The 13,867-nt window shown below is 43.5% G+C and overlaps 1 protein-coding gene across 3 annotated transcripts in view; it reads left to right on the top strand.

Annotated features, from left to right (window-relative positions):
- The window catches only part of SPTBN1 (spectrin, beta, non-erythrocytic 1), a 143,380-nt gene that overhangs the window by 116,636 nt on the left and 12,877 nt on the right, over positions 1 to 13,867 (top strand). For 2 of the 3 annotated variants that reach the window (XM_011996523.1, XM_011996524.1), the window contains exons 18-28: positions 107 to 253; positions 1,424 to 1,687; positions 2,330 to 2,554; positions 3,031 to 3,120; positions 3,297 to 3,578; positions 4,237 to 4,367; positions 6,027 to 6,231; positions 6,655 to 7,029; positions 10,652 to 10,896; positions 12,086 to 12,224; positions 12,938 to 13,022. In XM_011996523.1, coding sequence (XP_011851913.1) covers positions 107 to 253; positions 1,424 to 1,687; positions 2,330 to 2,554; positions 3,031 to 3,120; positions 3,297 to 3,578; positions 4,237 to 4,367; positions 6,027 to 6,231; positions 6,655 to 7,029; positions 10,652 to 10,896; positions 12,086 to 12,224; positions 12,938 to 13,022 — 2,188 coding nt within the window. Of the gene's footprint in view, positions 1 to 106; positions 254 to 1,423; positions 1,688 to 2,329; positions 2,555 to 3,030; positions 3,121 to 3,296; positions 3,579 to 4,236; positions 4,368 to 6,026; positions 6,232 to 6,654; positions 7,030 to 10,651; positions 10,897 to 12,085; positions 12,225 to 12,478; positions 12,482 to 12,937; positions 13,023 to 13,867 lie in introns of all 3 variants that reach the window. The other variant, XM_011996522.1, reaches the window with a different exon arrangement.

The raw sequence follows: 13,867 nt of genomic DNA, 5'->3' as shown, positions 1-13,867 counted from the left end.
AAATGTGTGTAGTATGCATAATATGACATAAACACAACCCATTGCAGGCGGAAAAAAGGCTGATGTCTAGGATCACAATCGCTGAATCCTTCTGATCTTTCCCTAGCTGTCTCTCTGGATCAATGAGAAGATGCTCACAGCCCAGGACATGTCTTACGATGAAGCCAGAAATCTGCACAGTAAATGGTTGAAGCATCAAGCATTTATGGCAGAACTTGCATCCAACAAAGAATGGCTTGACAAAATCGAGAAGGTGAGTTAAAACATTTGATGTGGCCATGGTGAGAAAACAAACAGGGTAGTAATAACCTCCTTTTTATTTAGCACATTTTCCAAAACATCTGAGTCTTATCTGTACATTTACATAAGTTACACAGCCAGTAATAGCAGCTCTTTTTGCACTTACGGGTTCCTGAATTCAACCCATCAAAAGGGGAAAAAACAGAAACCCAACCAGATAGTAGAAAATGCTTGATTTATCTTAGAACGAATATTAGGCATTTAGTTTCTGTCATGCCTCTCAGCTGCTGTTGCTGATGGACTGTGAGCTCTCATGCAGGGATTCCACTGTCTTGATCATATTATTTGTGTGGCACTGTGACAGATTGTACATAATTTTAAATATATACATATTTTTTAAAATTCCTTTTTCCTGTGAGACTACTGTATACCAGGCACTATAATAATTATTATAACATGTAATTCTGGCACAGAGATTCCGTGCAGCATAACTGAAGATGAACGTGGAGTTCCCCACCCCTCCCTTCTCTCCTTTTAGACTTTTTAAATTGTTTCAGATTCTTCATGGTTAAAATATTGTGTTGGCGGGGCATGGTGGCTCACGCCTGTAATCCCAGCACTTTGAGAGGCTAAGGCGGGTGAATTACTTGAGGCCAGGAGTTTGAGACCAGCTTGGCCAACATGGGGAAACCCCATCTCTATGAAACGTACAAAAATAGCCAGGCCTGGTGGTGTGCGCCTGTAATCCCAGCTATTGGGGAGGCTGAGGCATGAGCCCAGGAGGCAGAGGTTGCAGTGAGCTAAGATCACGCCACTGTACTTCAGCCTGGGTGACAGAACAAGACCCTGTCTCAAAATAATAACAATAGTAATAATGTGTTTTATATCATCTTTGGTCATGGAGTAGAGGGGATGAAGTCAGGTTATTAGCATTCATTATTCCATTGCCTCAGTTGAAACTGTTTCAGCATTTAGCATTTATTGCTTCATTCCCATGAAACCCATGTAATGTATGCAAGCTAGGCCATTGTTGATTTTATTGAGCAGTAACTTCATGTGGAAATACTGTGTGTGTTGAATGAGTGGGTAAATCACAGATCAAATGTCCTAGGTTTGTTTTTCACAGTGACATTTTTTCTGTAGCAAACTGTTTATTTACAACCATGCTGGTTTTGTTTTCCAGGAAGGAATGCAGCTCATTTCAGAAAAGCCTGAGACGGAACCTGTGGTGAAGGAGAAACTCACTGGTTTACATGAAATGTGGGAAGTCCTTGAATCCACTACCCAGACCAAGGCCCAGCGGCTCTTTGATGCAAACAAGGCCGAACTTTTCACCCAGAGCTGCGCAGATCTAGACAAATGGCTGCACGGCCTGGAGAGTCAGATTCAGTCTGATGACTACGGCAAAGACCTGACCAGCGTCAATATCCTGCTGAAAAAGCAACAGGCAAGTGGACAAGCCATCATGGACTTGGGTTTGTTTCTGTTTTACAGCCGTAGTCCTTACAGTCTTTTCTCACCCACTGCATTCTCAGGAGTCCACCTTCCATGGGAAGGCATTTGTAACCCAGAAAAGTACTTGCTCTAACAGCATCATACAACATTTCCAGAATAGAAAGCTACCTGTCCAGCCTAGAAAGACACAGTGTTAGGAGTATTGGGTGTCGGCTGTCTGTGTATGGGACTGATAATTTTCTTAGTTAATAGGTGTTACCGCTATTTAACAGTTAAATAAATACTCATCTCACTCAATTCTGCATTTTACATGAAAGAAATATTCACATACTTTGTTGTTTAACATCTTGATTTGTGACAGTTATCTGAGTTGTTCAAGGCACTTTATAGATAATAAAAGTAACTGTTTATATTACATCACTGTAGAGGGCTTTAAGGGCAAATGAATTTACCTCAAATTTACTTGAAAACAGTTCCACTGATGTTGAAAAAGCTAATCAGTGGCAAAATCTTCCAGTGGCTCCCATTGCTGGCTTTGCAGTGTGGCCAAGTCCCTGGCCCAGCAGTTCTGCTTAGAGCCAGTCACTGCAAAAGTAGTCTCTGCTGAGCACTGAGGCTGCTTCTTTGCCTTCAGATGCTGGAGAATCAGATGGAAGTGCGGAAGAAGGAGATCGAAGAGCTCCAAAGCCAAGCCCAGGCCCTGAGTCAGGAAGGGAAGAGCACCGACGAGGTGGACAGCAAGCGCCTCACCGTGCAGACCAAGTTCATGGAGTTGCTGGAGCCCTTGAACGAGAGGAAGCATAACCTGCTGGCCTCCAAAGAGATCCATCAGTTCAACAGGGATGTGGAGGACGAGATCGTGAGTCAACCCCGGCTGCACACATGGCTTTTCCACAAGCCCCCTTGCCTATCCTAAAGCCCATGTTCTCACTTCTCAGTCAACCTCACCTTGAGCCACGTTGGCAAGTTGAGCTGTCAGAGTCCACGCTCTGGATGGTCTAAAGTTTCTTTCCCTTTTCACACTAAATGCAACTCCATTGTGCCTCTCATGTTATCTAGGGATACTCTAGGATTTTAACGGCCCTAAAACAGACTTTTTAAAAGTAATGAGGACTCACAGTGAGTCTGATCTTGAGGATGAGGTAAAGTTGGAAATACTCTCCCTACCCCTGTCTCGGAGAACAAGGGCATGCTTCCCCAGACAGCCCTCCCGAGGGGGCTGAGCACTCTCTGAAGCTCCCCCTTGCTGTCCCTCACTGCCCCTCACTGCTCTTGTTTCTGTTGTGTATTTGTTCCTCTGAGTGGATCTGACCACTTATTTACAATTTTTCCCAGTTGTGGGTTGGAGAGAGGATGCCTTTGGCAACTTCCACGGATCATGGCCACAACCTCCAGACTGTGCAGCTGTTAATAAAGAAAAATCAGGTAAGCCTTTCTGCTCGGGCTATCTCTGTCTGATAAATAATTGCTCTAAATTATGAGACTGAGAATGGCAGAGAGTTTTGAAGCCTTGCGATTTCTTTTTGGCCCTAACAGCTTGACATAAGCACCAGACGGTTGCCATTTAGCAAGCCTTTGTGTGTGTTTTCTACTCCCTCCAGACCCTCCAGAAAGAAATACAGGGACACCAGCCTCGCATTGATGACATCTTTGAGAGGAGCCAAAACATCGTCACCGACAGCAGCAGCCTCAACGCTGAGGCCATCAGACAGAGGCTTGCCGACCTGAAGCAGCTGTGGGGTCTCCTCATTGAGGAGACGGAGAAACGCCACAGGCGGCTGGAGGAGGCACACCGGGCCCAGCAGTACTACTTTGACGCTGCCGAGGCCGAAGCCTGGATGAGCGAGCAGGAGCTGTACATGATGTCAGAGGAGAAGGCCAAGGTGAGAGGAGGCGGGAAGCATCCCTGCCCCAGGTGAACCTTGGATTTAAACCCTGAGCTTGCTTTCTGCTGGCGGCTCTGTCTTCATAAAAACTTCCCTTGTAGCCTTTGAGTGTTAAGGGGACACCATGTGCATGAAGGTGTCTGAAGTCCAGCTGCTGGTTTCCCTTTGCTGCAGCATTTTCTTATCTGAACCCTAGTGTGCCATTAAGACCAGGTTCATCCCTTCATCTTTGAAATATGCCAGAGTCCTTCCTGCTATCTATTTATAGGTTCCCTAAACTTTACAAAATACAGGATGGCTTGGAGACAATTTGAAAGTATTGCAAGGTTCCCGGAATGCTGTCATTTACATAACTGATGGACCTTGAGGAATTCCAGTGAACCAGGCACACTTGGTCTGCCCAAGCTTTTCTCTGAGAGGGGCCCTGCTCATTCTGTGTCCTCCTTGTGTTTATCTTCTGCACAGGCTTCTGTGGTCCAGTCCCTATGAAAGCTCTTGGAACACTTCTGTGTTCCACTGTCCATACCGTACCTCTGGAGTTTCTCTTTCTACTGATCCTTCCTCCTACCCTGCTGAGCAGCTGGTCTGTCGCCCCTTAAGGTGGTGTAGGGCCGGAGGGGACAGCTGTGGTTGTGACGTTTTACTGTCTTTGCAGGATGAGCAGAGTGCTGTCTCCATGTTGAAGAAGCACCAGATCTTAGAACAAGCTGTGGAGGACTATGCAGAGACTGTGCATCAACTCTCCAAGACCAGCCGGGCCCTAGTGGCCGACAGCCATCCTGAAAGGTGAGTGTTGCTTCATGAGGTTGAGACCCGGCTGTCGATTCCTCTCAGTGAGGGTCTCTTGCTAACCCCCACCAAAAGAAAATGGCAGCATTCATCATGAATTGCTGGTAAGGCAAATCTTTGAGAAGCATTTTTAAAACAGTCCCATCATTTAAAACATCCTATCATGATTAGGATGGGTGAACTGTTACACTAGGAAATTGCTCTTGTGGGTTAAATATCTCCTTCTAGCCAAGGGTCTCCTGAAACAGTATTGGTGTCATGAGTCAAAAGTACAGGTTGACTAGGCTGGGCAGTCAACGTACAGTGGCTTAGACTTGTAATCCCAGCACTTTAGCAAGCCAAGGTGGGAGGATTGCTTGAGCCCAGGGGCCAAAGACCAATCTCAGCAACGTGGTGAAACCTCATCTCTACAAAACATACGAAAAACAGCTGGGTATGGTGGCACACATCTGTACTAAGCTACTCAGGAGGCTGAGATTGGGAGGATGGTTTGAGTCCAGGAGTTTGAGGCCACAGTGAACCATGATCACACTGCTGCGCTCCAGCCTGGGTGACAGAGTGAGACCTTGTCTCAAAAAAATAAAAATGATCAGAAGTACAGGTTGACTTACATGGTGGATACAGATAGTCATAGCACTTACCCTTGGGTTGAAAAAGTCATCCAGTTTAGGGAAGTAATTACTAGTTTTAAGAGGAGCATTAGACAAGAATGCATGGACCTATAAAATGAAGGGGCTCCCAGGAAGAACAAAATGAAAACACCTCCTAACTCTTAGATATCAAGTGATTAGAACACCCTCGAGGAAAAAAAAAAAAAGAAGTGAGTGTGTAGTACTCATCCACTCTATACCAGGCCCCTGTATTAACTTCCAAAGCAGTCATTTTAGGCTTTTTGTGTAAATACCTTTTATGATTTGGAAAGGAATTGGCCTTGTGCATTTAACCAGGGCAGGTTAGGGGAGATGAGGTCAGTGGCTCTGTTGGTGTAGGAGGTTCTTAAGATGTTCATGATCAGGATTCATCACTCTGGGGAGAAGTTGGAGGGAGGGGGATTCAGTCTCCTGACTGAGCACCTGGGACTCATGAGATGGAGCAGCTGGTCCAGCCCTCCTAACAAGGATGGGCACTCAGCCCAGAGAAGGTAGAGGGCCATGCGTGCCACACTGGCTGTGTCATTTGTCCCTCTGGTAGCACGGTACCAGAGAATGCAAGACTGCTCTGGATTTTACATTAACTTAGTTTTTCTTTTGCCACCTTCCTGACTGGGAAGATTTTTGCATTAACTTTTAACGTCAAAAGAAATCCTGATTTGCAGAGCCAGAGGTGCAGAGAGAATTTCCTCCTCTCCCTGCTAAATTTGCCTACCCCCACTATTCACTGCAGCAGAGTGAGGCACTACCCATCCCTAGTGTAATAGTAGGGGTAGGCGAATTTAGCTTACACATTGGCTCTTTTGTTTACATACTGGCTTTTCATGACTTCAAGTTGTGGCCAATTTCAGAGTTTTATTTTTCATGCTAAGTAGGTTAACCAGAGTTTCCTTTGAGAAATATGATGTAATATGTTCTCCCATTATCTCCACCTCATTTGTTTTTCCCCTGAAGAAAATTGACATTTAAGATTCTTTTTCTCCCCATTGCTTCCTTTCTTTTTCAGTGAACGCATTAGCATGCGGCAATCCAAAGTGGATAAACTGTACGCTGGTCTGAAAGACCTTGCTGAAGAGAGAAGAGGCAAGCTGGATGAGAGACACAGATTATTCCAGCTCAACCGGGAGGTGGACGACCTGGAGCAGTGGATCGCTGAGAGGGAGGTGGTCGCAGGGTCCCATGAACTGGGACAGGACTATGAGCATGTCACGGCAAGTACTTGAGGCAGTGCATGAGTTGGCTGTGCAGTGAGCGATGGTGTGGAAGGCCATTTGCATTCCTTATCTGTGAGCAGATGAAATGCCCTGGACTCCAATCAGAGGTCTTGGGGTTTAGTTTTAAGGTGGTGTTTCTTTTTTAAGCAGGTGACTTGCATTTAGGTTGGCTAACCTCTCTGTGCACCCCTTCCGCCGGTAGTAAAAGGAGGTGGAGGTAGTGCCTCACTCTGCTGCAGTGAGCAAGAAGGAAACCCAGTTGCTAAGAGGTTCTCGAGCTAAGATCTGTTGTTCTTAAGTCTTGAGTATTATTGGTTACATCTTGCTTAGAGGCAATTTCTTTCCAAAGGGTATTCATGTGATCAAGAAATACAGAGTTCACAGTGCTCTCACTGATTTCCTTACCCATCTCTGTTTCAGATGTTACAAGAACGATTCCGGGAATTTGCCCGAGACACTGGGAACATTGGACAGGAGCGTGTGGACACGGTCAATCACATGGCAGATGAGCTCATCAACTCTGGACATTCAGATGCCGCCACCATTGCTGAATGGAAGGACGGCCTCAATGAAGCCTGGGCCGACCTCCTGGAGCTCATTGACACAAGAACACAGATTCTTGCCGCTTCCTATGAACTGCACAAGTTTTACCACGATGCCAAGGAGATCTTTGGGCGTATACAGGACAAACACAAGAAACTCCCTGAGGAGCTTGGGAGAGATCAGAACACAGTGGAGACCTTACAGAGAATGCACACTACATTTGAGCATGACATCCAGGCTCTGGGCACACAGGTGGGTAGGGCAGCCACCCAGGGGTGCTGGGGTGGCTTTTTCTCCATAGAACGTCTTTGGGCATTTGTAAGTATCTCCCTGTTCCTTGGCTCCTCAAAAGAATTGCCCCAATTAAGCACATACATGTACCCACTTTGTAATAGTGCTCCATTTGGGAAAACTAATCAGTCCCTAAAGGTCTGCGTTTGCCACATTTGCGAACATTAGATGAGTGCCCCCATGATTAAAATAAATACAGCAGATGCATACACAAACGTTTGCAAGTTATAGGCCTCAGCAAGTGTTTTTACTATGTTAGCATATCCATCCAGAACAATTTCCAAAATAATACCTTACTATTTTTCATCAACCAGGTTCTAAGTTACATGTCTAGAAAAAGAAAGAACAGGATTCTGCATGCCTCATCCCCAGTATAAAATGACTGGAACTAAGACTTTGTTTAAAAGATGTTTGACAAAGTAGTAACAATATAACAGAATCTAGTGTAATCACTCTCTAGTTTTCTTTCTGATCTCTGCACAGTTTCTTGTTTAGTCTTCTGCCTTTTAATTGAAAAACAAATGTAGTTTTTTTTCTTCTAAGTTTCGTGGCCCTAGAGAAGAAGCCAATTTTATTTAAGATGTTATCCCTGATTATGTCAGGGGTTCTTGTTGTTAAGAGTATATTGAGTATCTAAATTATCTCAGCTTTTTCTGTTAAAAGCCAAATAGTAAGTATTTTCAGCTTTATGAGATACACACACTCTGTTGCAGCTCTGCCCTCTGTTATTGTAGCATAAAGCAGCCATAGACGGTGAGAAGATGAATGAACGTAGCTGTATTCCAATAAATCTTCATTTACAGAAACAGGCCACCCAGATATGGCCTTGGGCTGACCCAGTCTAGTGCCTCAGCCTCTAGATAGCTTTGGTATACTTTGGGATTTGTTCTGTGAAGGGACCACCTTGATTGTTGTTCTCTCTCACTTCCCCTTAATTCCTGTCACTATGACTGCAAGTTTAATTTACCTCTTTAAGCTTTGGTTCCCTAGTAGTTTAAGGATTGAGGTGCACAACATACGACATAGTGAGATCTCTAGAAATGTTTTCTAATTATTATTATATAACAAAAGTTTAGGGAAACATGAGATACCTAGAGATAGAGTTAAAAAACACCTTAGCAACGTAGGTCTTTCCTCTGCACCTCTAAAATCATTTACTTTTAGAACTGCAAGACACTTGAGAGACAGTGGAGTTGCTCCCTCATTTTTTCATTAAATGCCTTCGCCTCATTAGACTTAGAGATGAGGAAGCCCAAGAAGGGTCTCGGAACATCCAGGGTAGGAATCTAGTCCCTCGAGTCTGATAGTCTGCACCTCGCCATACCCACTGGGCTATGATGTTTATAGCAGTGAAAAGGATGTGTGTCCTACTGCAGGTATTGACCTGATCTGGGTTTCTTTTCACAGAATAACAGCAGAAGGGAAGGCTCTTGGTGCAAGCTCCCAGGAGCATGTGGTGCTTCCTCTTTGGTTGTTTCCTTTTGTGCCAGCTTCTCCTGCCACTGTCTCCATTCTGCACGGGAGCTGTGGGAGTGACACATAGCACTGATGGAGGTCTTGAGTGGTTATGCAAAGCAATAGTTCATATTTGTGGAAATTTTCACTTTTGCTGTCCTCTTTTACCTTACATTTTATTGTCAGCAAATTGAAAACAGCCAGAGACACGGAAACAGGTGTTTTGAAAAATGTGGTTCATCGTGTAGGAAAATTAGCTTTTCAAGTAATTTCCTGGGAATTTGTTCATTGTAATTTGAGTTAAAACTGAGCCATAATCAAAGAATATTTCCAAAAATCCTTTAGGATATGGAAATCAAATCACACTGGAAACCAGAGCCTGTTGGTTCTTTTTTGCATCTTTTGCAGAAACTGCTTTTTTTTTTTTTTTTTTAAACCTATTATCACCTAAAGTGCTTCTGTGCAATCGGGGGTCAGTAATCCACCTCCCCACAAGCCCTAGTGCTGCCCATCCCCACCCCCTTTTACCCCACTTAGCATTTCTCCATGTACTACTGTCATAGACATCTAAAAGTTCTCATCATCCAGGACAGTTGTCTACAGACTTCTTTGATCACGCAGCTTTATCAGTACATGATGATTGGGTGTCCATTTCCCTATATATGTATGTCTTTAATGAGGCATTGTACACAAGTATGGCACTACTAGTGTTACATACTTTATATAAGACATTTAAGAGGAGAAAATTTAACTATAAAATTAGCCGCACTTACTAGCTTCAATTTTAAAGACATATACTGCTCCCCAAAAAAAGGTAAGAGTATATTCTTATTTTTGTTTTTACAGAGGAAAAATATTATGCACGTTGTCTGTACTGTTTATTCCAGTTAGTTGTCATCTTGGAGTGCTTTTTGTGTGACTACATAGAAGCCCTTCCTCATTCTTTTTCATGACTGAGCAGGAGTCTCCTGCTGGATGCACCATCATTAATTTAACCAGTCATTCACTGGTGGTCACTTTATTTTTAGTCTTTTGCTTTTACATATACTGCTGCAGTAAATAATCTATGCATATTTCATTTCCTAAATATACAAGAATGTATATGTAGGATCAGTTCCCCAAAGTAGGATCATAAAATCAGAAGGTACCGCATTTATCATTTTCATGGGTACTGCCCATTTACCTTCTGTAGAAACTGTAGTCGGTTACACTCCTGTCTACAGAGAATGAGTTCACTGACAAATATGTCATCGCACTTGGATTTTTGCCAACTAATAGATGACACATTACAGTATCTCCATGAAGCATCTCTTCATGTTTAAGACCCATTTGCATTTCCTGCTCTCTGAATGTTTTCTTCATGCCAGTTTCTGTGTTGGTTTGTTGGTTTTTTCTTTTTTTTTCTTTTCTTTTTTTTTTTTTTTTTTTTTTTTGATGACTGTCATAGCTGAAAAAAATAACTCAACCAAAATATGTAGATGTAAGTAGGAGTGCATCATTGGCTCCATTTACCACATCACAATTCTCAATGCATATTTTTAGATTTGCAAGGTTTTTGTTGAAATGTGGCTATTTCAGGCTTCACCTTCTTTAACATTAATTAGTTATTTTAACCACATAGGATGCCACGTTTTTATACTTTTTGAGTGTAAATGTCCCATGGTGAGAACTCTTACAGGCGATACATACATTGTATTCACATAGCAATGGGAAGTCGTTTTCAAAATGTGCTCTTCATGGCAGTTTCCCATTCATCATAAAAACTTTTATCTTTACCATGAGATAGCAGATTAGGTATTTATTTCTTGGACTGTATCTGAATATGTCCCACTCAGATATCCCAGGCTGCCTCCAGGGGACGTTCCCTGACTAAACTCTCCTGCCTGTCTTCCTGTAGCATTTCATTTGTTGTATCATTCATAAAGAACTTAATAATGTAGTTGAACAGATTTATAGAAAACTTGGGTTTTTGTGAGTTGGATCTCCCCAGTGAAATTGAGGGCTCCTTAAGGGGCATGGGCCATGTTTTGACTCTGTGCTCCCTTTAGTGTGTGAGCAGAATGGAAGAGGGTGATGGTGGGAAGGCCACCATGGACTGACCTGGCTCATCCCCCACGTGGCTTCACAGGTGAGGCAGCTGCAGGAGGATGCAGCCCGCCTCCAGGCAGCCTATGCGGGTGACAAGGCTGACGACATCCAGAAGCGCGAGAACGAGGTCCTGGAAGCCTGGAAGTCCCTGTTGGACGCCTGCGAGAGCCGCAGGGTGCGGCTGGTGGACACGGGGGACAAGTTCCGCTTCTTCAGCATGGTGCGTGACCTCATGCTCTGGATGGAGGATGTCATCCGGCAGATCGAGGCCCAGGAGAAGCCAAGGTAATGCTTTCAGCCCAAAGGAAATTGGACTCATTGGCCCTTGGTTAAAACATAGGAATCTTCCAGAGAGAAGCAGGAGCCTTGAGAGCAGTTCCTGCCTGAGTGAGAGCTTCAAGGCCAGAGAGGGGGTGGGGAGGTGTTTGGAGTGCAGCACCACTGCTTTGGTTACCTCGTGCACAGCATCACCAGGGAATGGGGGTGCCTGGGGTTACCAAAGCCTCTCCCATTCTCCCTACTCCTGGCTCCCATTTCCCACAGTCACTCAGGCCCTCTTGCCCACATCTGTGCTTGAAGTAGGACCTTGTGCTTCAAGTAGCCACATACCTTGAGCATGACTAACTGCCCTGTCTTTGCAATGAGATGACTTTTCTGAGTTATTTTTCTGTGCCTGTTTTTTGGATTAAAAACCACTCTATCCCTTTCCATGCACTTTACTAAAGGTGTCACCCTGAACATCTGCTTTAATATGGTGTCCTTGGGTTATTATTTAATATTTGTCCTATATCTTTGGCTTCGTTTCATGCAAATTAGTGAAGAGAAGTTAACAGTGGAACACAGAGGTACATATTTAACCTCCAGTTCACCCCTCTGCCAACTCCAGCCCCCACTGTAATTGAGAAACTATGCCGCAATAAAAGGGATTTTTTATGATATATATTTTTGAAGCAGTTGTATTTCCTTGATCAGAATCAGTAGGTTTTGATCCATGCTGGTCACTGCTTTCTAGGCTAGTTCCCATCCTGTGTATCTTTTTGTGTCTCAATAAGGAGACCGTATTAGCTGCTCTTTGATATGCATATCCTGAATCTTTGACAGCTAACTCATCAAGGTGCAATTGGGGCACCTGTTACTGCTTCTCTGCTTTCTAGAAGAGAGTCTTTCTGACTTGCATTTCAAAGGAAAAGTATGAACAGAAAACCATTGCTTTTTCTGGCACCCACCTGGCAACCATTTTGAATTATTCAGGCAGACACACAAAAACAAAAGCAGCCATATTCTGAAGTTTGGTTGCCTGGCTGGTCCTGAACTGTGCTGTCACTGTGCTTTGGCTCCAGTGGCCCAACCTAAGCTCAGTGAGTGATTCAGACCTGAAAGACCATCAGTTTCCTTCAAATTAATTGTGTGTTTTAAAACCTACAGATTTTTTGAAAAGTTTGATCTAACGGAAGCATCGTTTGTGTAATTTTAGGGATGTATCATCTGTTGAACTCTTAATGAATAATCATCAAGGCATCAAAGCTGAAATTGATGCACGTAATGACAGTTTCACAACCTGCATTGAACTTGGGAAATCCCTGTTGGCAAGAAAACACTATGCATCTGAGGAGGTAGGGTGCCACTTTGCTTTGGAGCTGCAGGATAAATGCAGCTGGTGTCAAGATGTAAAATGACTTTGTTTTATATGTGTGTGTGTGTCAGAGATAATGTGTTTACATTCATATACGCACACGTATGTTTTAAAACTCCTTTCCTGTGCATCTAGAATAATACAATTATGCAAGACTCTAGGCCCACGCTGGCAAATCTGTGGCACAGAAGACAATTTTTGAGGGCTGCAAAATGGACTCCCCTTCCTCCCCAGTCAGTACTCTTTTAGGTGATGCCAATGTCCATTGACTATGCCCTAGATCAGTTTACTGTTGAGTGCATGGTTGGTGATTCTGGTTAGGACAGTGGTAATAAAGAGGTCAATTATTAGTTGTGTGTGTGGCCCCCTGCATGGGAATGGGCGTCCTCTCCAAGAGGTCAGGGCTTTGTCCCTCTTGCTGTCCCTTTCCTGAACGTGTTTGCTGCAGGGAGCCTCCTCACAACAAAACAGCTTTGGCAGGGCTTCCCCACCTTCCTCCTGCTGCTTCTGGAAGGAGCAGTGCTATGCTTTTCTTTCCTCTCCCAGTCCTCAGACAGACTGAGCAGTCCTTAGATATCTCCCAGCTTAATAGTGGTCTTTGCAGAAAATGTATTTTTCTAATATAAAATGATCCCATCAAGAGGATGTGGTGCAGTCCATTAAGATGTCCCGGGGATTATCTTTTTCATACAGATCAAGGAAAAATTACTGCAGTTGACGGAAAAGAGGAAAGAAATGATTGACAAGTGGGAAGACCGATGGGAATGGTTAAGACTGAGTAAGGACGTACTTTGTTTATCTTTCTGCTCTTTTGGGTATCCGTGGAAAGCATACACGTTTATTTTCCTGCTTTAATTCATTAATGTTATCACTTAAAGATTGTTTGAGTTTTAGATGCCTTTTTAGTGCCCTGTTTTCACCATTTCATGGTAAATATTATTTTTAAGAATCTTCCTATGGCATAGTCATTTTTCACCCCTTCATTGATCTCAGTGTCATAGGTGGAAATTGGATGTTCTTTAGGGATGACAATTTGGCACCTCCCTGGGAGAATACAGATAGAAGCCCTCTCCCCCATTTTTCTTCAAGAATTCTTGCTTCAGAGTCAAGGTAGAAAGTCGGTCTCATTAAGTCATATTTGGTGCTCTTAGTGGAATGTTGATAACATAATAAAATAAAAACCAACGTCTATTAAAATTTTGCTGTGAACGAGGCATTGTTCTAAGTGGTTTTTAAATGTATTTCTGTATTTATTCCCCAAAGTGACCCTGTGAATTAGATTCTATTTTTAATTCTCATTTTATAAGGGAATATGTGAGCTAATACAGGGTTTGTAATGTACAGTATTAGGAATAGCATTTCATAATTGGTATGAGCACTAACAGCCCAACTCAAGCATTGCTTACCATGCTTTGCCATTCTGTGTTGGAGTTCTGGGCTCTGTCATGATGTTCTGACTCCATCTATGCGTGTTATGGGTGTTTACTAGAAACCAAATGCAAGGGCCTTTTCTGAAAGGTGTGACAGCACATTCTGTTGGGCCCAGAGCCCTCAGAAATCCCACTTTTTGACCATTCTTTGCAGGAGGATTTGATCTGTATGTTTTGAGAATTGTGGGGCAGT

Source organism: Mandrillus leucophaeus, unplaced genomic scaffold, assembly GCF_000951045.1.
Source record: "Mandrillus leucophaeus isolate KB7577 unplaced genomic scaffold, Mleu.le_1.0 Scaffold518, whole genome shotgun sequence".
Lineage (NCBI taxonomy): Eukaryota > Metazoa > Chordata > Mammalia > Primates > Cercopithecidae > Mandrillus > Mandrillus leucophaeus.
Note: the sequence above shows the minus strand (reverse complement) of the source record. Positions and strands in the feature narration are given on the sequence as shown.